Source organism: Chiloscyllium punctatum, chromosome 33, assembly GCF_047496795.1.
Source record: "Chiloscyllium punctatum isolate Juve2018m chromosome 33, sChiPun1.3, whole genome shotgun sequence".
NCBI lineage: Eukaryota > Metazoa > Chordata > Chondrichthyes > Orectolobiformes > Hemiscylliidae > Chiloscyllium > Chiloscyllium punctatum.
The window spans coordinates 21,821,667-21,844,756 of record NC_092771.1 but is presented as its reverse complement, the minus strand read 5'-3'; the positions used below and the strand labels follow the sequence as shown (position 1 = coordinate 21,844,756).

Sequence of the window (23,090 nt, the reverse complement as noted above, 5' to 3'; positions counted from 1 at the left end):
CTTTTGGATGCAGCGTGTGGTGTAAATATCTGTTAAGCAAGGAACAGAGACCCTGATGATCCTCTCTTGTAGGGTCGAGACATTGCAATTCCCGAACCATGCAGGAATGCAGCAGCTCAGGATACTCTCAATGAATCGTCTGTAGAATGCGGTGAGAATGGGGTATGGGAGGTGGGCTTTCCTCAACCTACACAGCATGTAGAGATGCAGCTGGGCTTTCTTGGCTATGGAGCTGGTGTTGAGGGACCAGCTGAGATCCTCTGCCAAATGGGCACCAAGAAACTTGGTGCTCTTCACAATCTCCCTGGGGGAGCCGATGTCCAGCGAAGACTGGTCACTCCGTGCCCTCCTGAAGTCAACAACCATCTCTTCCGTTTTGTCCACGTTCAGGTAGGTTGTTTGGTGTTGTTGCGCCTCTCTGTATACTGACCAGTCATTCCTGCTAATGAGACCCATTACAGTCGTGTCATCAGCAAAATTCATGATATGTTTCAAGCCATGCATCCTTGCACAGCAGGGTGAACATCAGTGGACTGAGCACATAACCTGGCGGAGGAGCCCATGCTCAGTGTGACAGTGTTGGAGATGCTGCTCCCAATCCGATAGACTGAGTCACGAAGTCCAGGACCCAGGTACACAGGGAAGTCTTTCGGCCCAACAGACTCAGTTTTTCAATCAGGTGCTGAGGAATGAGAGTCTGCATTTAATACTATGAACATTAAGCTGACGTAAATGTTCTTCTGCGCCAGGTGAGTGAGGGCCAGATGGACGGTGGTGGAAAAAGCATCACCTGTTGAGCGGTTTCCACGATACACAAACTGCAGGGTGTTCAGTGAACGGGCAGCAGGGTCTTCATATGCCTCAGTAAAACAGACAGGGAAACATGAGCTGAAATGTCCCCATCTCTCACTGCTACAACAGCGAGTATAAACACCTGGAACTCAACAAGGAAGGTCAAATGACCAGGAGCGTGAGCAAGTAGTAACATGCCCAAACTCTTTTTGTTAACAACCAATGAATTTCTGCAATGTTATTTAAGGCTCAATGGAAATGTTAATACTACACTTGGACTCATTATCAACCTAACAAGTTTTCTTTCAAAGGTAAAGACAGGATTTTTAAAAAATAAAATACAGAGGTCTTACTGGTTAAAGGCAGTGGGAGCCAAGATGCACAAAAGACAATGAGGCAAGTGTATAAAATAAGGGATTTAGCGAGCAGGATTAAGGAGAATCCCAAAGCATTTTATTCTTATGTAAGAAGCATGTGGGTAATGAGAGAAAGGATTGGTCCACTAAAGGATAACAAAGGAAGGCTGTGTGTCAAACCTGAGGAGTGAATGGGTGAAATTCTGAATGATTACTTTGCATCAGCATTCACTGAGGAGAGGAACATGATGAATCTTAAGATTAGAGATAGAAATTTGATTAGTCTGGATCATGTTGACTTAAGTAGGGAAGATGTGTTGGCTAAGCTAGAGATTATTAAGGTGGACAAATACCCAGGACCAGATGGGATCTATCCCAGGTTGGAGAAACTGAGGACTGCAGATGCTGGAGATCAGAGCTGAAAAATGTGTTGCTGGAAAAGCGCAGCAGGTCAGGCAGCATCCGAGGAGACAGGAGAATTCACGTTTTGGGCATAAGCCCTTCTTCAGGAACGAGGATTCCTGAAGAAGGGCTTATGCCCGAAACATTGATTCTCTATCCCAGGTTGTCAAGGCGGTTGAGTAGGTTAGCTTTATTTTCATTAGAAAAAAGGAGATTGAGGGGGGAGCTGATTGAGGTTTACAAAATCATGAAGGGCATAGACAGGGTGGATAGAGACAAGCTTTTTTCTAGGGTGAAGGATTCAACAACAAGAGGTCACGCTTTCAAGGTGAAAAGTTTAAGGGGGATACACATGGCAAGTACTTCACACAGAAGATTGTGGACATTTGGTACATAGAGGCAGGCACGGTAGATTCATTTAAGATGTGTCTGGACAAATGCATGAGTAGGTGGGGAGCAGAGGGATACAGATGCTTAGGAATTGACCGACAGGTTGAGACAGTACATTTGTATAGCCTCAGGCTTGGAGGGCCGAAGGACCTGTTCCTGGGCTGTAAATTTTCTTTGTTCTTTATTCCAGATCTCTGCAGGGCAAGATTATGGAAGGGTTTGAAGAAAAAGTTGACAATTTTGCATTTAAATGTTTTGAGAGCCAGAACCATTGCACAGAGGGGTCAAAGGTGATGAATTGTTAGAAATTAGAACAACAAGTGCAGAGAGTTCAATGATATGGAGTCTATAGAGAGTGCAAGAAAAGCTAACATTAGGACACCAAATAAGCATGGATAAGGATTACAGTTGCAAAGATGTCAGAACTAAACAATTTTGCTGACTAAGAATAAGCTTCCTGGGGCATCTATTTCTAAATATCTTCCAAACATCTACATGTATTAAGTATCAACCAATCATTTAACAGAAAAATCCTTCACTTGGTTTCAACCTTCTAATCTACTTCTTCAAACTCCTCTGTTGCCTCTCATTTCTGAAAATATCTGATTTTTCCTGAAACAAGTATGCCACTTGGGCAAGTGTGGGTTAATTAACAAATGCATCCATAATGGCAAATCATATTTAAATAACTTGCATGAGAAACCCACGCAGACACGGGGAGAATATGCAAACGCCACACAGACAGTTGCCCGAAGGTGGAACTGAACCAAACTGGGGTCCCTGGCACTGTGGGGCAGCAGTGCTAACCAATGAGCCACAATACTGCACAATGTACCAGGATTATTGAAGTGCAATGTTGCTGTAACATCACTGCTGCAACATCAGGGTGCCATTGTTTGATGTGTTCGAATTACAGGATCATCTCAAATTGAAGATTCCAATCAAATCAATAAAGCATTTGATACTGACAAAAGCAAATTTCCATTGTAAAACTAATCAATTCTGGTTTACTGACCCATAAGTTTAAGTACATTTATTTCTGCATTCTACATCACAAACATTTCCAAGTTACTTACACAATTAACTAATACCACAGAAACGGCGGCACGGTGGCTCAGTGGTTAGCACTGTTGCCTCACAGCGCCAGAGATCCGGGTTCAATTCCCGCCTCAGGCGACTGACTGTGTGGAGTTTGCACGTTCTCCCCGTGTCTGCATGGGTTTCCTCCGGGTGCTCCGGTTTCCTCCCACAGTCCAAAGATGTGCAGGTCAGGTGAACTGGCCATGCTAAATTGCCCATAGTGTTAGGTAAGGGGTTAAATGTAGGGATAAGGGTGGGTTGTGCTTCGGCGGGTCGGTGTGGACTTGTTGGGCAGAAGGGCCTGTTTCCGCACTGTAATGTAATCTCATCTAAAAAAAAAAGTCCATTTGACCAATCAAGTTTATGTTTGTGATTTGTTTTCAAATGAATATGCTAATCTTATTAACCTCCACATTTTAATGTTTCTCATTTTGAAGTCAACTTCTATTTCCCTGTCAAACAAATTCATCAACTGAGTCAACTTCTGTCATTGGACAATGACTTCTGTATGTTTACTTCTGATTCAAATCCATGCACAAAGACCACAAGTGACATTTCAAGTTGCTCTTTTTTTCATCAGCTTCTCTGGTTATGATGAAAGGTCAGCAACTATATCCTCTCACCTTGATACTGTCTGACCTACTCAGCATTTTCAGATTTCCAACACCTGGAACATTTCGTTCTGATTTATTGTATGAAAATCTAGAAGTGCTCAACAATATTAAGTCAGTCACATCTATTTCTCATTCATATGCTGCTCCCTGGCAATAACATCCAAGAACACATCAGGTTCTACACGTATACTGATGACACCCATCCTGCTTCATCGTGACCTCTGCTGGTCTGACATACAATGCTGAATAATCACATTCCCTCCAACGGTATACTAGAATGTCAAAGCAATCATCTTTACCCCCAACTACAAACTCAATCACAAGCTAGAAACATTTATCAATTTCCCTGGCAATAAACTGGAAAGGTATCAAAGAGTTCACAAACTTGGGGTATTTTTGACACAGATGAGCTCTCTGCTACATAACTCACTCGTCACCAAAACTGCCTACTTCCACCTTTGCAACGACACTGGGGCTTGGATAATGAGGAGAGAGGAGATAAAATGGCAGATGTCTCATCTTGTCTCATTATTTAGGAGTGGGTCATGGGAAAGGGAAGAGATGCTGGGGCTGGCTGAGGATTGGAACAGATCTTCCAGAAGAAACAACCCTTTGGAACAATGAAAGGAAAGAATGGGAGATAGATTTCTTGAAGGCATCATGGGAGGTGGATGGAGGGATGAGAGCAAAGAATGGATCTAATCACAATTTTGTCAATCACAGAAGAGGAGAATGTGTATTTGAGGAAAAAGGTAAGACATAGCAGCACTGAACATAGAACATTCTAGCGCAGTTCAAGCCCTTTGGCCCTCGATGTTGCACTGACCTGTGGAATCAATCTGAAGCCCATCTAACCTACACTATTCCATTCTCATCCATATGCCTATCCAATGACCATTTAAATGCCCTTGGTGAGTCTACTACTGTTGCAGGCAGTGCGTTCCATGCCCCTACTAATCTGAGTAAAGAAACTACCTCTGTCACCTGTCCTATATCTATCACCCCTCAATTTAAAGCTATGTCCCCTGTGCTAGCCATGTGCTATGTTCAATGCTGCCTACTACACCAGAGGGTTTGAACGGTCTTCCCTTATCCTCAAACACAAATTCTCCTCTTCTGTGATTGACAAAACTGTGATTGTGTCCACTCTTTGCTCTCATCCCTCCATCCACCCTGTCAAATGGGATACAGATGGTAAAACAAGAGAATGCAACAGAGGTCTTTGAGGAAACTCTCGTTCATGTAGCTTGTAGAATCAATGCAGACTCATAGCAGATGCCGGTCAATAACTTAATGATGGAGTTGAAAGTGGATTGTGTGAAAGCATGAGCAATGACTTGGAAAGCTAATGAAATACTTTAGTTCAGAGCACGAAACCACAGTGATACAGAAATCCAAGTGAGGAAGTAGACCCCCACACAGGACTGAAACAAAGGATGTTCTATATATTCCACAAAAAGACCAGCACAGTTATAAACCTACAGGTTCCACAGTAAGACATTTTATTTGGACAAAGTGAGTGGATTCAGAGAAATTACTCAACTTGAAAACAATTACTCCCATCTCCCCCCAAAACGTGTAATGATTAATGACTAACACAGCCTCAGTTCATTAAACAGACTGTCCTCAGGTCATTCTGGTAGGAATTATGGGAATGGTGGGAAGTCTGGCCAGAAAACCAGAAACTCTCAATCATAAAGGTGCAGGATCATCAGTTTTCTGGATTTTGGAAAAGGAAGGAGAAGTGAGCTACTCCTGGTCGGCTCTCGAGGGAAGAACTTCAGAGGGGAATGAGGTTTGTGACAGTCTTTAATATTAATGTTGATGTTTGGCAGAGAGACAGACCAGAAGAGGTGCGAAAAAGTTGGATTTGGCTTTTTCTCAGTAAAGCTCATATGCTAAAAGTTGGATAACAATGTTCAAGTCAGACTGGAGAGAATGAAGTGCACCAAATTAAAAAGGAGATAGTTCTAATTATTGTGGTCAGCAGGAAGGTTGAGACAGCTGGTGCCACACCAGTACTTCTTAATGAAATGATCCATAAAGATCAAGAGGTCGGAGAGAATGGAGTACTTTGAAACAGAACCCTGAAACCACCACGCAGGGTAAGACTCATTGTCAAAAGAGTGGGCAGGGAGGCAAAAATACAGAGCTTAGGTGATAGGCTCACAATTCACAGCAGTTGAAATTAAGAGGATAAAACGGAATACACTGCTAAGGACTGATAGTACAACATCAGATACAAAAGGTCAAAGAAGAATGAAAACAAGCCAAGTAGAAGACCATGACATTACCAACAGTTCCACTGTTTTATTCCAGGGCATAGCTGTTGTATGGAATGATGTGATATATTTTCACATTAGCTTATTGACAACTGTTCTTCAACTGAAAGGTGAAGGCATTCACCAAAGAACATCCAAATGTCAGTGTAACATTGCATTAAATGCTACAGCAAATTCATTTTTGTCTTTCATTGAAGCCTTTCCAAAATACTTACATTCATTGCTTTCAGATCCCCATTTATTTCCATGCCAGGGATTTTGTGATACCACGCTACAGCCAGATTTCTTTTTATTGTCAGCAGCATGTTCACTGGCTGCAAAATCAGAAAATCAGGCTGCGCCGAATCCTTCTGGAGAATCGTGCTGAAATGAGAAAGGAGCGATTTCAAGAAACTAGAACTGAACTGCTTACAGTGGACTCATTGCCAACAGCAAAAGAATGCAAAAAAATATTAAAGATTAGAACACAAATGTCATGTTCATAAGGCCAAATCCAAACACTCTTTATTACAATGTTTTGCGAAACGGTGGATCTTCAACAACTTCATGAATGGGGTTTAATCAAACTTGAGTGAACCCTTTGAAGATCGTATAAAAAGCTGTCACCTCCACCTATTTGCTCACTAGCGTGTGTTTCATCACGAGGTAGATAACACTTAATGACAGTTGATCAGATCTGGAGCTTCTTTTGATTAGAACTGAAGATTACTCAAGTTTGCACAATAGAGGCTTTCAACACTGCCAGAAATCTTAGCAGGAACATATTTTAATGAAAGCCATCTTCATAGCTTTGCAGATTCCCTCCAGATTACTTTAATGTTGGGATTACATACTTACAGACCGAAAGGAACTGAAATATAGAATTACGTGTACGTTCTGCATTAAAAAATGGCTAAGGTTTTGAAAGGACTAGAGAATTAGAATGGTTCAAAAGTAATGTGAGCAGTGATCACTTGGTAATTATTGAAAAGACATGTATTTATGAAATGGAGACAAATGAAGCTTTTAGGAGAGATAAGGGATGTGGTGTATGCCTTCACTGGATGGATAAACCTGGTTTGGAAGAGACGGGGATGACGTGCTGAAAACTGACTAACACCACTCTTCTTGAGTTAATTCCTGTTTTCCAGAACACCTGGGAAAGGCCAGGAAAGACCTCTGACATATGCATTAAACAACATTTGCTACTGAAGCATTTAGAAGGAGCTTCACAGGAGGAAAATCTTCAAAATTCTCTCTGTAAAGAACGTTTAGAGAGCTGAGAAAATTCCTGACTACCTTAAAACTGAAAGTGGAACTGTTACTTCCAAAGAATCAATTCTAATTAACTTCCCATCTGAATTGAAGTCTAAAGATATTCCATCATGAAACAGCAGTCAGTATTTTGATCTCAAATCAGGAGTTGACAGGAAATTCGGGGAACCGTGAGAAGTCATCCCATTATATCATTTCAGTTTGGCATACTGACCCACGGGGTATCTGTTTTCCCTTCTTGTTCTTTTTTGAACTAAGTCTGCAAAGCTGTTGTCTTGTTTGTGTCACTGCTTGCACTTCAATTAAAGGGGATGTAGTTTAATTCTGCAATATAACTGAGCTGTTAACCAGTTTTGTTTCTAATAACGGAGTTAACTCGACTTTATTCAAGATACCAGGTAGAAATCTCTCATTATTACAACTATGCAGAATAAACGAAACACAATTTGGCCATTTTGGGGATTGCTGTAACTCACAGGGGACAGTGTGCTATAAATCAAACCCCTCTGTTCCCAGAGTCTTCACAAATGTGAACATTTGACTAAAGCACTGAAGTGTCCAATTCTACCTAACTGCCTAATTTAGATTAAAGGAATGTGCACAACTGTTTTTTTTCATAGACAACAACTACTTCTCGCCTTTAAACTCTTCTCAACCAACAGCAAGTAGAGCAGATGAATTGCTAATGGACATCTTTATAAAAGATCAAGGACAGCAAAAGGGCAGGATTTCTCATTTACCTAACTTGCATTCCATGCACAAAGACAAACAGACACAAATATTATCAGTGGAGGGGAAAACAATACTGAGAGGAACAGTGTTTTTCAGAGCAAAGTGGCATGCATCAGCAAAGTTGATGCAGTAAACCTGTGAGGCTTCTGTCTTGTTTTCATTGCCCTCAACGAGGTCTATGCTAAACCGCAGCCAATCTAGTCATAAGGCTGTTACTACACGAAGCTCTCTTAAACCCACAACATCTAGTGCCAACTGAAACACTGATCATAAATCTAAACACACCAAACACACTGAACAGACAGTGGTGTCGATTTGTCTAGACATTTCCCCCGCCACCCCCCCCCCCCCCCCCCCCCCCCCAACTGTTTCAATAGACAATTTACATGCAACTCAATGTATTCCAGTAATTTGCTTTTTTATTGAAACTGCAAAAACCTTAAATATTTGCCTTGGTTTAAAGCAGTATCTTTTCAATTTTTAGTCCACAGTCCAAGGAAAAGTGGTCTTTACATAACTGAATTAAAATATGTATCCGGATAGTTTGACTTGTGGTGTATAGTGATTACCAACATATGCTTCAGGCTAACCCTCACCTGTGTCCAGCGCATTTCCCATAACTGTCCTCACCCTTTCCCTCCCAAAACAACAATATAGACTCCACCCCCCGCCCTCACTTTCAACCCCACAAGTCTCTGTATCCAAAGACACACATCCCTTCCACTCCCTTGTCAGTCATCCTCAAACACTATTCCCTCCAAGAAATCATGGTCACTGCTCCTCCACTTCCAATACTTCCCCACATCACTTCCTCATGCAATAGTAGAGATGTACACTTGCAGATTATCTCCTCCCTCCTCACAATCCATTGTCCCAGGCACATTCTCAATGAAGCAGCGATTTACCTGCACTTCATACAACCTAGTGTACTGGGCTTGCTCTTGACAATTTGGTCTCCAGTACTGTGGAGAAATGCAATATAGACTGGGTGACAGTTTTGTCAAACACCTACAATCCATAAAAATGACCCCAAGCTACCACGTGACTGCCACTGTAACGTGTTCCCATGCCAAACTGCAAGTCTCAGTCCTGCTGCAGTGCTCTGGGAAAGCTCAATACAAGCTGGAAGTATAACACCTCAACTTGCACTGAGGCACCTCACAACATGGAGGACTCAACAATGAATTTAACAATTTCAGAATGTGAAGATCATTCTCCATGCCAGGTGCAGATATCTGAGATCTCTCTCAATGTTCACTCTTCAGTTTCCCACTCACCACTGGGGAACTTCTAGTATACTCCCATCAAGGTGTTGATCCCCTTCTTATTTGAGTTCCACTCATATTGATTGTAAAATTATGGAATTAAGTCTAATGTTGACCATGAAACCATTGTCAACTGTCAGGAAAAGCCCACCTGGTTCACCAAGTTCCTAACTGCCATCCTTACCTGACCTGGCCTACATGTGTGACTCCAGATCAACAGCAATGCGGTTGACTCTCAATTGCCCTCTGGGCAATTAAGGGCAGGCAATGAAAGCTGGCCTAACCAGTGATGCCCACATTCTGTGATTGAATTTTAAAAAACACCAAAGATGAAGTGCTCTCTCCACTGCCAATCAATCTTAGCTCTAATCAACCGGTTGCACATTGAATACAACAAGAGTGGACATTTGCAATTCTATGAACAAACCGCCAATCATTTAAACAACTTTTAGGAAGGGAAGAGTTAACTGAAAATAATCTTCTGCCCTAACTTCACCTGCAGAGTGCCAAATAGGTTAATCATCTTAGTCATTGTGCCAAATGCACCATCCAGAATTATTAACAATGAATTAATCTCTATCGCACTAACGGATATCAAAAGATCATGAAATAATTGAAAACGTCACACAAACAAAAATGGAAATAACTACTCCCCTCTTCTCAAACAGCCATCGAAGTAAAGTTGTAATCAAAACCACTTTCTAGACAGGTTGGACAACAATCTACTGAATTAGTTCTTCTGCTTTTATCATACCGTGAGAGTTTTAGTTGTGTCAGGTGAACCTCCATGATGTCCACCACTGGTGGCAGTGTGCACTCTTCAGCAGAGATCAGAGAAAATTTATTCTGCACAGTAATCAAACCCAAATCTGCCACAATAGCATTCATGGAGATGGAGGACTCAGGGACGATAATAACCGGAGCTTTCAAGTTGATGTCCATTGCCAGTCGGAAACTCTTCTGGGCGAAATCCTTGACGCTGGAGGCTGCTTTTTCTGCAGCCTGGGCTGTTGCTGCACTTAACGCTTCCTTTGCTGCTTGGAAGTTGTCAAAGAAGTTCTAGTGACCATAAAACAAACAGTATTAACATTTCTTTTACATAAAACCCACAAAAGAATTCTCCTTATAAAAGAAGAAAATCTAAACAATTGGTGGGGGATACAATATGACGTCTTCTCAAAAATGCCTGTTCAAAGCAAGCCTTCAGTGTTTCACAATATGGCACTGACTGCTGCTGAGACCTTCAGTCAAACAAGTGAAAACTACTGTCTGCTCGATTTTCAAAGATAAATGACAGTAAAATCATATACAGAGGAAACAAGGCAATTTGCCTTAATTCAGCCGTGTTTTCCATGTGAGGTAATTCCCAGGGATTAAAGTTTGGTTTCTAGTACACTTCTTCTACTTACTTCCCTCCCTTCTTGACATCTGGAAGAATAGACTTATTGGGGACGGTCAGCATTGTTTTACACAGAGGAAGACTTGTCTCACAAACTTAAGTTCTTTGAGAAACTGACCAAGATTATTGATGAGGGCAAGGCAGTGGAAGTATTATCTCCATGGACATTCCCAATGCGTTTGACAAGGTGCCTCATGGTCGGCTGAACCAGAAGATCAAATTGCATGGAATCCATGATGATTGGCAAGTTGGATAGAAAATTAGCTTGGCCATAGAAGACAAAGAGTAACTGTGGAGGGATGCTTTTATGACTGGAGGTCTGTGACCGGTGGTGCTCCACAAGGATCCATGCTAGGACCTCTGTTGTTTATAATACAACGCAGGGGAACCTCGATTATCCAAATACCAGTTATCTGAAAATCAGATTTCCGAAGGAGATCTCGAGGGCCCGATAGAAACATTACATTAAAGACGTGTTGCCAACAGTGATCACGTCTTTTGTTTAGTGATTAAACAGGCATCGTCTCCAAATGACTGACCTCCTGCACTGTCTCTCTCCCTGGAGTTCTACAGAGGCATGTACCCTAAACCAGTCCCCCACCTTCCCCAGATAATCTCTCCAACATTGTCCTGTACAGGGCAAAAAGTGGAACCTGTAAAAACGTTGCAGTAAAACGTTGTGGGTGTGCACGTGTGTGTTGGGGGGGGATGGTGGACAGGGTTCTGGGTGCAGGCGGTGGGGGCAGTTTTCAGGGCAGGGGCTCGCGCGCTTTGTGCTGGGGGCAGGCGGGGGACTGTGCTGGATGGGGTCGGGGGGGGGGGGGGGGGGGGGGGGGGGGGCGGATGGGGTTTTGGGGGCGGGGGGGGCAGGTGTTGGACGGGATCAGGGGTGGGGGGGCAGGGCCTCGCACGCTGTGTGCTGCTGCCATCTCCTCTGGGACTCGGACCTTTTTAAAGTCTGCTCCCTGTTCAGGAAAGACATTTAATCCATTAACCAAATAATCGAATATCCGAACGAAATAGTGCCCGCCCCTCACTTTCAGATAATCGAGGTTCCCTGTATATATTATAGAGGATAAAAAAGGCAGTGATCTGATTAGTAAGTTTGCAGATGACATGTAAATTGGTGAAGTTGTCATTACTGAGGAAGGATATCAACTGATATCAACAGGATAGAGATCAGATGGGAAGTTGGGCAGAGAAATGACAGATGGAGTTTACTCCGGACAAGTTGGAAGTGATGCATTTTGGGAGGTCAAATGTAAGAGGAAAGTATACAGCAAATAGCCAGACCTTAAGGAGCACGGATATACAGAGGAATCTAGGGGTCCAAGCCCATAGCTACCTCAAAATGGCCACACAAGTGTAAAACGTGGTAAGGAAAACATACGCATGCTTACCTTTAGATTTTTTTTTTTAAAAGATTCCCTACAGTGCGGAAACAGGCCTTTGGCCCAACAAGTCCACACCGACCCTCCGAAGAGTAACCCACCCAAACCCATTCAGCTACTCCCTACTAATACACCTATCACTATGGGCAATTTAGCATGGCCAACTCACCTGACCTGCACATCTTTGGACTGTGGGAGGAAACTGGAGCACCCGGAGGAAACCCACGCAGACACAGGGAGAATGTACAAACTCCACGCAAACAGTCGCCCGAGGCTGGAATCGAACCCGGGTCCCTGGTGCTGCGAGGCAGCAGTGCTAACCACTGAGCCACTGTGCTGCCCCAAAGCTGGGGTGTTGAGTATAAAAGCTGACAAGTCTTACTGCAACAAGATGAGACTTTGATCAGGTTGCATTTGGAGTATTGTGCACTGTTCTGGTTGTCTTACTATAAGGAGGACGTGGAGGTTTTGGGGAGGGTACAGAAGAGGTTTACCAGGATATTTCCTTGATTGGAGTGCATTAGTTGCAGGGAGAGGTTGCAACTTGGATTGTTTTTGCTGAAGCATCAGAGGCTGAAGGGCAATCTGAGAAGTATATAAAATTATGAGATGCATGGATAGGTTGGAGAGTGGGAGTCTCTTTCCCAGGGCGGAAATGTCAAATACTAGTGGCATAGGTTTAAGGTGAGAAAGGGAAAGTTTAAAGGAGATGTGCAAGGCAAGTTTTTGTTTTCAGAAACACAGAAACGCACTGTCAAGGGAGATAGTAGAAGCAAATGCAATAGTAAGGTCGAAGAGGCAGTTAGACACATGAGCAGATAGGGAATAGAGGGATACAGACCACACGCAGACAGATGGGCTTAGTTGAGAACCATGGTTGGCACAGATAGTGGGTCGAAGGGCAAGTTCGTGTTGTACTGTTGTATGCTCTCTCATCAACTAGGATATTCCAAGATCTGAGGATTACTTCTCAAATGCATTTTTCAAACTATACTGTACTCAATTTTTTCATGTAAGGAAACTACTCTTAACTCTCCACCCCCACTGCTCCACTCTTGTGTAAAGTTTAATGGGTAAATTTTCATTATTGATTTTCGCACTAAAATTCTACTTTATGAAAACATTTTTAAGTTAGTAATTTTGAAATGCTCCGTTTAATTCTCTTCTCGGCCTTGCAGCCCATTGGAAATATTGCTTTTACCTCATCTCTGACCATAATTAGACACTATCATCCACCAAATTCACCTGTAAGATGGGAGGTTGGTCAAGGAAACATCAGAATAGCTGAATTAGGAGATAAAAGTTTAATGTGCAGAATTGACAAGCAGTACAAATATCAACAATTACATGCTTCTAGACACATGTCTGTGCAGCTGTCATGTTCTACCTATAACAGATGTCCGAAATCTCTCAATGTACAATTACCTAATCAATGCTTTTGCAGCAGGAACACCCAGGACTTTTAAAAATTAACTGCTGAGTGACATTAAAATTATTTTTTCCAATCTCTCTAAGACGATAATTTAAACCACCTTGAACTGGTAAAACATCTGCATTTACAACAAAATCACACCAAAAATTAAACTGAGCCAATGGAGGTACCATTAGGGCAGATGACTAAACACTGCTTCAAGTGAATATATTTTCAAGAAAAGTATTTGAGGAGTTAAGAAGGTACAAGAGGTCTAATCCATGAGTTTCAGAGTGTAGGGTCTAGACAGCTGTAGTCACTGCTGCCAGTGGTGGGATCAAAGATCTAAGGGATGCACGAAAGGTGAAATCAGGGGAAGAAATAGAATGTACAGGTAAAGAAAGGGCAAGAAGGAGCAATCACATGAAAGCATCAGAATCAGGAGCATTAAAACATGAAAATCAAGTCAATGGTGCAGCTGGACCCCCTCAGTGGGCAAGAAGAACAGAGGCCTGGGCTTGACAGCATTTGGGTAATGTCAAGTTGAGCACTTTAGTCAAAAACATATTGGAATAGTTGAATTAGGAGTTAACATAAATTTGTTATGTCGAATTGGCAAGCAATACACTTACCAACAATGACATGAAGAATTTGTGTAAGTAGACCAACTGAATGCAACCCATCTGCAATGTCACCTCTCCATCCACTTTTGACATATCAAAGTAGTCCTTTCCTTCTGTAGCACTGGAACACAAACTCATCTTGAAGCTGAAAACTTCATCACCAATGATTGAAACAATCTAAAAATATACAAATAGAGTAAAGGTCACTTTTTCCATTGGTGTGAAATCACTGGAAATCAAGCCCTGCTACTCCTGGAGATGTCGCAAGAGTTTAAGATTTTATAAAAATACTCAAAATTTCCCAAATTACTTGCGTTTTTAAAGCCCAGTTTGAGAGAAAATAAATAGACTCCACCTACAGGCAAACAATGACAAACTGATGGCATCCAACTCTACTCATTAAAACTTGAACCCCCTTGTAAACAGCCCCTCAATATGAACAATACATGGATGCTCTGGGAGGGGGAAAAGACTGCTAACTTAGTTTAATGGTTGCTATTCCCAGAATTCACAGAGATGATTCTTTTGGTTTGTTAGGATGTTGCTCCTTGATTTTCCTTCTCCAGCATTTTTGGTCAGGAGGTGTAGGGAAGCTGGTTCACACTAATAAAGTATCTGATTCACTGGTTAAAATGCTACAGCTTACAGCAACTGATGAGGGAAAAATAAACTGGCTTTTTCAGGTTTAAGAATATTTTTAATGCACAGAAAAGGCACAGGTCGTTCCCTTTTGGAAATGAAATGGTTTCACCCAGAAGCTGTTCACTACATAGGAACCAATCACATAATTGATGGCAGGCTCCTGCTAGTCTGTAGCTGGACTAACACCCACTATTAGGGCAAGCAGCTTTGTAAACAGCACTTATAATGGGTGTCAGACAATTTGCATTTCAGAAGCACAAGTCATCCTTCAACTATCCATTAAACAATCCTTTTCCCTTTTCAATTCATAATCACAAAGACAGAAAAATAAAAAGAAACAAATAGCCTTTACAAAGTTAACGGATTAATTCAAATCCACAATTGTGCAATGAGGAAGAATTCAATTATTTGAGTGTAGTAAATGAGTTTCTAGGGAATTGTGATTAAAATCAAAAGTTTAAATCAAGGGGCTTAGCTCTCAACAAAGTAATCTATGTAGGTATGAGGTGATGAAGTGAAAATTGGAAAACCAAGTAAAAAGTTACAAAAATAGATAGACAATGATGAGCATTGAAGATTTATTTCCAAATGTGTAAGTAATACACATTTCTTTGAAGGATTTTTGAAAGCCAAGGGAAAAGTGGTATAATCACGGCTAGCAAGTTATGACTGAGTAAATAAAAAGCTAATGATGTTATCAAAAGAGTAAAAAGCATCAAGATGAGAAGGATTTTAGTATTCTCTAAGAAATAATCAAGATAAAGAGAAATCAACTGGGAATAGAAGATGCAAAAATAGATTGCAAAAGCTTATGCAGGCATGTAAGAGAGATTAGCAATAAGAACCACTTACAAAGAGGTAGAAAATTAAAATTGGAAATAAATAAATGGAAGATAAATTAAAACAAACACTCATCTTCACAACAAAGAACTGCAAAACATCTTAGAAATAACGGTAAACAAAGGTTTAGTGAAAATAAAAAAAATTAGAGATATTCCAACAAGTAAATAGCTGGTTTTTGAGAAGTTACTGGTACTTGAGAAGTTATTGGGACTTGAAAAGCAACAAATTCCATAGATTCGAACGATTTTAAGAGAGATGGCTGCAGAAGTAGTGTATGTATTGGCTTCAACATTCTAAGATTCTTAGGATTCTAGGTCAGTGTCCATGGAATGGATGCTAGCAGATGCAACCCAGTTATTCAGTTAAGGAAAAGGAGCAAGAACAGAAACCAAGTTAGCCTTGACATCAACAGTGGGGAAAATGCTGAATTATGAAGTACAGGTTTGAGAAGACTTAGACGGCCATAACATAATTAGGCCAAGCCAATATTAATAATCCAAAGGATTAAAAATTTAAATCATACTGCTTGAAAATTAGAACATGGTTGGAAAAAATCCATAACTTTAAAGCTGTAACAAGTAAAAATTAAAATTAAGCCACTGGATTGCTACAATAACATTAGAGAGCCAATTGGGTTATGATGAAAAGCAGCTTGCCCTCCTTACCCAGCCCTTGTATGTACATGTATGAAACTTTACACCAACAGCATGGTGACAGACTCTTAATCGTCTCCTTCAAGTAATGGCTTGCTTCCATACTAGAGGGATTCTACAATTCTAACAATGCAGATCTTGTTTAAAAGTTAAAAATCACAACACCACATTTAGTCCAACAGATTTATTTGGAAGCACTAGCTTTCGGAGCGCTGCTTCTTCATCAGGTAGTTGTGGAGTATAAGATCACAGTACAATAGCAACTTATCACCTTCTCAAAGCAACCTGGGATCCTCTGGGCTGCTCAGCTCAAAGAGGCTTCAATTGAGTCACCCCATTGGCCTTGGAGTGTTCATTTTAAGTTACAGTCTACGTGACAAACCATGTTGGCAATTTGAAGTAAATGACTATTTTAGCGATTAAAACAAAACTGTTATTCAGTTTGTGTATTTGAACCAACATGGAACAACACCACAAAGCACCAGGTGCTGCTCAAAATAATTGACTCACATTGAACAGCTTACCTTTTTATGTAGAGTCTTTGAACCAACATCTGTAACAACTACATCTTTGAGTCGGGCAAAAAGATCTATCTGCTTTGACAGTACAGCTACGGATGCATCCATACCTAGAAAGTTTGGTTGGAAGATCATCATATAATCACAGATTTGATATCAAGCCACAGAACATGGTATCGCATTAATAAGCCATTTCTCCATCAAATGAGGTCCTAGGACGACTATAACTCCCATATTACGATCTTAGTGTTAATGTTGGCATTAGCAAGAGCATGTGGAGTAATCTGAGCAGTTGTTGTTTTTAAATCCAGGTAAAGCTAAAAGGCTGCGAGTAATATTGGTCTACAGCCCATAAACTAAAGCCTAAAAACAATACAGAAGACAAACTCACCAATAATTTGTACACCATTCATTTGAAGTGTATTTTACAGTTTAAAATTAACCCGGTTACATTAACAAACTTAATATAAAAGTTTTATCCCTTGTTTGAAAAGCTCAGTGAAATTGAGATATATTTATTACCACTTGCCTGGATCAAGAAAATGGAGATTGATCGTCAATGGCTACAGTCATGATGAGAGCCCACTAATAGTAGCAACATGTCAAATACATCTCTATTGTTTGTTTTGTATAGACACGGTGAATAGGTTATTCCATCGGATAAGTGCATAGATTTGTCTCTTCTCAAAACCAGAGGATGAATGGAGAAGAATTTGACATCCACCTGTCGATTTCGATGGAACTTGAACATGCAGATAACTAAAGCCAATCCCTCACCACGATATCCTCAACTGAGGTACATAGCAATTAGGTTATGTATTGCTTTACAGGTGCCTAAATAAGATGAAAGTGAGGACTGCAAATGCTGGAGCACAGCATGTCAGGCAGCATCCGAGGAGCAGGAGAATTGACGATTCGGGCAAAAGCCCTTCAGCCTTCATCAGGAATGAGGCTGTGAGCCAAGGGGGTGGTGAGATAAATGGGACGGGGTGGGGCTGGGGGGAGGAGGAAGGTAGCTGAGTGTGTGATAGGCAGATGGAAGTGGGGGTAATGATGATAGATTGGAGAGGAGAGTGGAGCGGATAGATGGGATGGAAGATGGACAGGTCTGAGGGCAGTGCCGAGTTGGAAGGCTGGAACTGGGATAAGGTGGGGGGGGAGGGGAAAAGAAGAAACTGGTGAAATCCACATTGATGCCGAAATAACTGGCACGTAAATAACAGTCGCGCTATCACACATCTCAGAAAATACGAGACATTGCTTTTAAATCCAGAGCTCAATCTGGGTTTCATTTACCTTGTATTTTGATGTCAGCAATGTCGAACTCTTCATCACAAACAAATATGTTCAATGCACCGAGTTCAACAGAAAACTTTAGGTCAAACACATTGACTGCTGTGTCTAGGGAGACTAAATGAAAAAGCATTCGCTTTGTCAGTAATGTGAAAAGAACAACCAAAAACAATTGTTACACATCTCAAGAGATGAACTGGCTTGCACTGTTTATTCCTGTTCGAATGGTAAAGCTACCAACAGCAATCATATTCTAAAAACCTGACATCACCATAATGCCTTCAATGTAGCAAATCATTCAATGTCTTCAATGTAGCAAATGTAGCTTCAGAGATACATCAGACAAGATCTGGCAGAGAGGTGACCAAACCTTGAGGCTTGAGTGCCTTAAAATAAGGATTCAAATTTAAAATAAACATATAAAAAGGCAATCAAGATATGCTATTTTCTTACTAAGAGTAAAATGAGAAGTTATGGCAGTGAGGTAGGATAGGTAGGTGGTGGGCAACATAGAAGCAAAGTGACAAAACTTGAGCTCCCCCCAACCACGCTGTTCAACCTTGCTGTTCAAGACATCATGAAAAAGCAGCAAGTAGATAATCAATGCTTCTCTGCCAAAAGGAGAAATAACTAGCGCACATTTGGAAACACACCAATCATATGGAGATCTGTCATTCACTTGCAGATAACATGCACTACTACATGGCCAAAGATGGGAAGACAATTAGAATCTTTGCCTTTTAACTGTTGCCTAAATATACAACAAATATTAGCCGAAGCTGCCTCACATCTCCATCTATAACCGTCTGCTCCATCGGATACTGAGAGAGATAATCATTCCACAATCATCAGCAGTATGCGTGATACAGACCAAGATGCGCAAACTATGTTTCAAAGATGAATCACATCTCATACCAGGTGATGGTGCCACATGACTCATCTAAACATAATTTAATCTGTACCTCAAACAAAATTCCTAATACAGGAAGAGGTCAAATAGCAACAAAACGGAGTTCAACAATTTTGTTTATCATGCACTGTGGATTTCCACCGCTTGCAGCAAAAAGGCTTATTTCTTGTTCACTACATAAAGTGAACTACTCAAATCTTTCTCTCAACAATTTATGCAGTATTTCTGCACATATGAAGCATCAGAAAACAATGCAGAATACAAACTAAATGCTCATTAAAAACATACATCAACTCTTCATTCGATGCACTATTCAGCTTCCCTTTTTTTCTAACCTACCTGCTTTCGTCACAGTCTCCTTTTCATGGTCTGTGCTTGGTTTTCTTTCACGCTCATGATCAGGAATGTGCGATGGGAATACAGCTGATACAAAGTTCATGGTTGAAAGTAAGGCTTGCGAATGAAGGATCAGGTCAAGAGAAGAAAAGGCCACCTGATGCCAAAACAAGTAGTTTCATTATTCCACTTAATGGATAATTTCACCGCAGTACAAAAATGATGAAAAACTAATAGGCAGCACCAAAGTAGCAATGTTTAAAAGCAAGCTTAAATGGTAATTAGAAAATAGTCCAATTTTATGTTACATGTAGAATATATGGTAGAATGTATGGTTGTAGAATTGGTCAAGAGAAGAAAAGGCCACCTGATGTCAAAACAAGGACAGCCAGTAAATGATTGCAAGATACAATTGTGACAGGATGTCATACAGTCAGTCAGTTAAGAAAAATACATTTGGCTCCTTTATGTATTTGTATGCTAAAATCTACAAGTCTACAATCAAGTTAAATAGGTCAAATATATCTTTTAGGGTTTTGATACAATTCTCCACAACGAAAACAATTGAAAACGTTCTGCAATTATTCCAAACAAATTCATCAAGAAGCTCCCAAAAGAGGAAAACAAGAGTCAGAGATATCCCACTGTATGAAGCAGGCCATTCGGCCAATCAAGAGCATGCTGGCGCTCCAAAGAACATCATACCCAGACCCAAACCCCTAGACCTGTAAATCTGCACATCTCCCATGGCTAATCCACCAAACCTCCACATCCTTGGACACTATGGGCAATTTATCATGGCTAATACACCTAACCTGCACATCTTTGGATTGCGGAAGGAAACCAGAGCACCCAGAGGTAACTCATGCAGGCACGGGGAGAACTTGCAAACTCCACACACAGTCATCCAAGGCTGGAATCAAATCCAGATCCCTGGTGCTGTAAGGCAGCAATGCTGACCGCTGAGTCACCATGCTGACGCAGAGTCAAAGTAATCAAAATTTTAAAATAATGCAGTACCAGCCAAAATTCTTCAGGGATTAAATCTACTTGTTTTAAATAAATACACAATTAGTATTCAACAAAAGTGAGGAGCAGGGAACTGGGGGAATGGTCGCAAAGAGCATGAAAACCCCATCTGATAAGAGAAGGGAAATTGCAGTTCAGACCATTTTCTCAGGAATTGTTGAAAGTTGGTTGAAATATACAACAGATTTCTATTCTAGATCGCTTCTGTTCCTTGTGTGCATAAATGATGTGGGCACAGAATCATAGAGAAGAGGGTTGACATTATAGATGGTACTAACATAGAAGCCAGAATTAAGAATTTTGGTGGAAGGAATAAAATGATAGGATGGGTAAAAAGACAGCAGATGGAATTTATAGTTAGCATATTGGATAATAGGAAGTAACAAAAATTCTCATTTAAGCAGAGAGGCTATGTACAGAAGTAGAGGAATCTGGCTGCTCAGACTCAAGAGAAATTACCCAGTGGATAAAACCATTAAATAAAATGATAGCCAATTGGGGTTATGGCACACAGAGTTCAAAAATGCAAATGGGAAGTTTGAAGCAATATAAACTTCAGCAAGATCATAGCTAAAGGACCGTGGGCAGCACTGGCTACATGTCATGAGCATCTTGAAAAAGAAAGAGAGATATGAATTGAGTAGAAAGAGAATTTAAATGTAATCTATTTTTGGGATTCTGTAGCAATATACACCTATCGTGACCAGCTCACTTAGTATCCAGGAAGCGAACAGAAATTTATTTCTAATTTTATCCAAACTTTAGAGATATACAAATTCTGGGAATAATAAATTTGTACTCCACAACAAACCATTTTAAGATACCACAGCAAAGATAACAAACTTTGTTTTTTGAAAAAATTCCAAATAGGATGAAATAGGAAATAAATGACTTGAAACTGGCATAAACTCAATATTTATTTATTCAAGGGTTAGATGATATGAATGAAATTTCTGAAAAAAACCATGAACAAAATGTCAACGATGGAAAAGTAATATCATAGAATGCTTCTTCTGGTCCTCTTGGCAGAACAATTCCCATGTTCCAAATACTGCTTACATGGAAAATCTCAATGGACAAAAATTTCCCAAGATGCTCCATAAATGGTTGGGAGAAATTAGGTAAAGAGCCACAAAGGAAAAGGTGACTTAAAAGGTGACCGGGCTTTCCAAGAGTTTTTAAAGAGTTAGACAAAAGAAGGGAATTTCAAAGAGTATCCCAAAGGCAGTTGAAAATTTCAGCAAGAAAATGGGAGGAGAGACACCAAGATCAGAGGAAAGAGTGTTGAGGAAGATGATAATCAGAGGTGCAGGAAAAGAAGAAACAATTCTGAATTTAATGCACGACAGATGAAGAGTCAATATCAGTCACCAATGACAGGAGTAATAAGAGAACAGAATCTGCGCTGACAAACTCTATTGAGCAGTGTTTTGGGAAAATTTCAATTTGTGAAGGATTGCAGATGTCAAAAGTAACCAGATTTCCATTCAGAATGAAGGTTAAAACAAATTAGAATTATCCAGCATGAGCACTGACCACAATGAATAATTTCACTTCCAAAATCCGAGGATTAATATGCTCAGTTAACACTCCAATCACAGATGCAGAGCACCTAGGAGAACATCTCAAATGAAAAACTACAGAACAATCTGCAAAGAGCTTGTTAATGCAGGGAACACAGAAGAGCATGGGCAGCTAGAAGCAACAACGATTTACCCAAGTAAACCTCAAAACAAGTAAACCTAGCTAGAGCATAATTGACAGGAAGATTAATAAAAAGTTACGGCACCAATATATTTTGAACACATTATAAATTACTTACAGTGAGCGTTTGCTCAGTGCTGTCATAACTAGTTTTGAAACGTGGTCCATTTCTGTCTGCCTGTGAACAAAAAATTATTATGTCACACTTATCTGATCAAATGAAATAAACATACCATGCTGGCTCTTTGAAAGAGATATTCAATTAGTTCAAACCTTCACATTGCTGTCAACATGACAATTTACAAAACTTTCTTCTTGTGCATAAATTCCCCTTGTGAACTGGGAAAATTACTTGTTTTTTTAAATGCCCACATCTGCTAATTAATCCCTTGGGATGATGCTTGACTGTATGCGCGCCTTAAATTTTTCTTGCTTTAGGAATCAGTTTATGACTCTGAGGGCTTATAATAATAGGACAGCCAATCTTAAATATCAACAGGACGGACACGAGGGTAAACATGCAAAGACTGCTCAAAGTCACTGGACAGGTTGAGAACATGTTGAATAAATCACACAGTAACCTACAGTTTACTACTAGGGACATGGTACATAAGCAAAGTTATTTTAAACCGATATAGCCTTATGTAGAGTATTGCATCCAATTCTGGGTACTGTACTTTAGTAAGGATGCAGGGAAAAAAAAAATCAGAATGGCCCAGGACGAGGAACTTCAGTCATGTAGATTGGCTGGAGAAGCGTAAGACTGTTCTGCTCGGAAAAGAGAAGCTGAAGTGGAGATTTATAAAGATGTTCAAAATTGTAAGGGATCTAGATAGAATGGATAGGGAGAAACTGTCGCCATGGTTCGAAGATTATAGCACCACAGGGCACTTGGCAAAAGAATCAATGCCAATCAGAGTTAAAAAAAATTTTATACACAAAATGGTTCAGATCAGTGTATTGGAGGCGGATTCACTCCAGGGATTCAAAAAGGAATTGGATCATTATCTGCAAAGATTTACAAGGATACAGGCTAAAGACAGGGTAGCGGCAGTTGGTGAATTGCTCATACATTGGGCCAGCACTGAAAATGGCCTCACATCTGTCAAATCCATACCCCATCCAGGGTGCATTGAACCAACGATTTGCTTGCAAAGATCCACACCAGCAG

The 23,090-nt window shown here is 40.6% G+C and overlaps 1 protein-coding gene across 5 annotated transcripts in view; it reads right to left on the bottom strand.

Moving 5' to 3' along the window:
- The window catches only part of vps13c (vacuolar protein sorting 13 homolog C), a 284,102-nt gene that overhangs the window by 98,905 nt on the left and 162,107 nt on the right, over window positions 1–23,090 (bottom strand). For all 5 annotated transcript variants that reach the window (XM_072553135.1, XM_072553136.1, XM_072553137.1 and 2 more), the window contains 7 exons: window positions 22,038–22,097; window positions 19,190–19,343; window positions 17,944–18,057; window positions 16,654–16,757; window positions 14,001–14,168; window positions 9,922–10,226; window positions 6,132–6,279 (listed from right to left, as the gene is read on the bottom strand). In XM_072553135.1, the coding sequence (XP_072409236.1) occupies window positions 6,132–6,279; window positions 9,922–10,226; window positions 14,001–14,168; window positions 16,654–16,757; window positions 17,944–18,057; window positions 19,190–19,343; window positions 22,038–22,097 (1,053 nt within the window). The remainder of the gene's footprint in view (window positions 1–6,131; window positions 6,280–9,921; window positions 10,227–14,000; window positions 14,169–16,653; window positions 16,758–17,943; window positions 18,058–19,189; window positions 19,344–22,037; window positions 22,098–23,090) is intronic.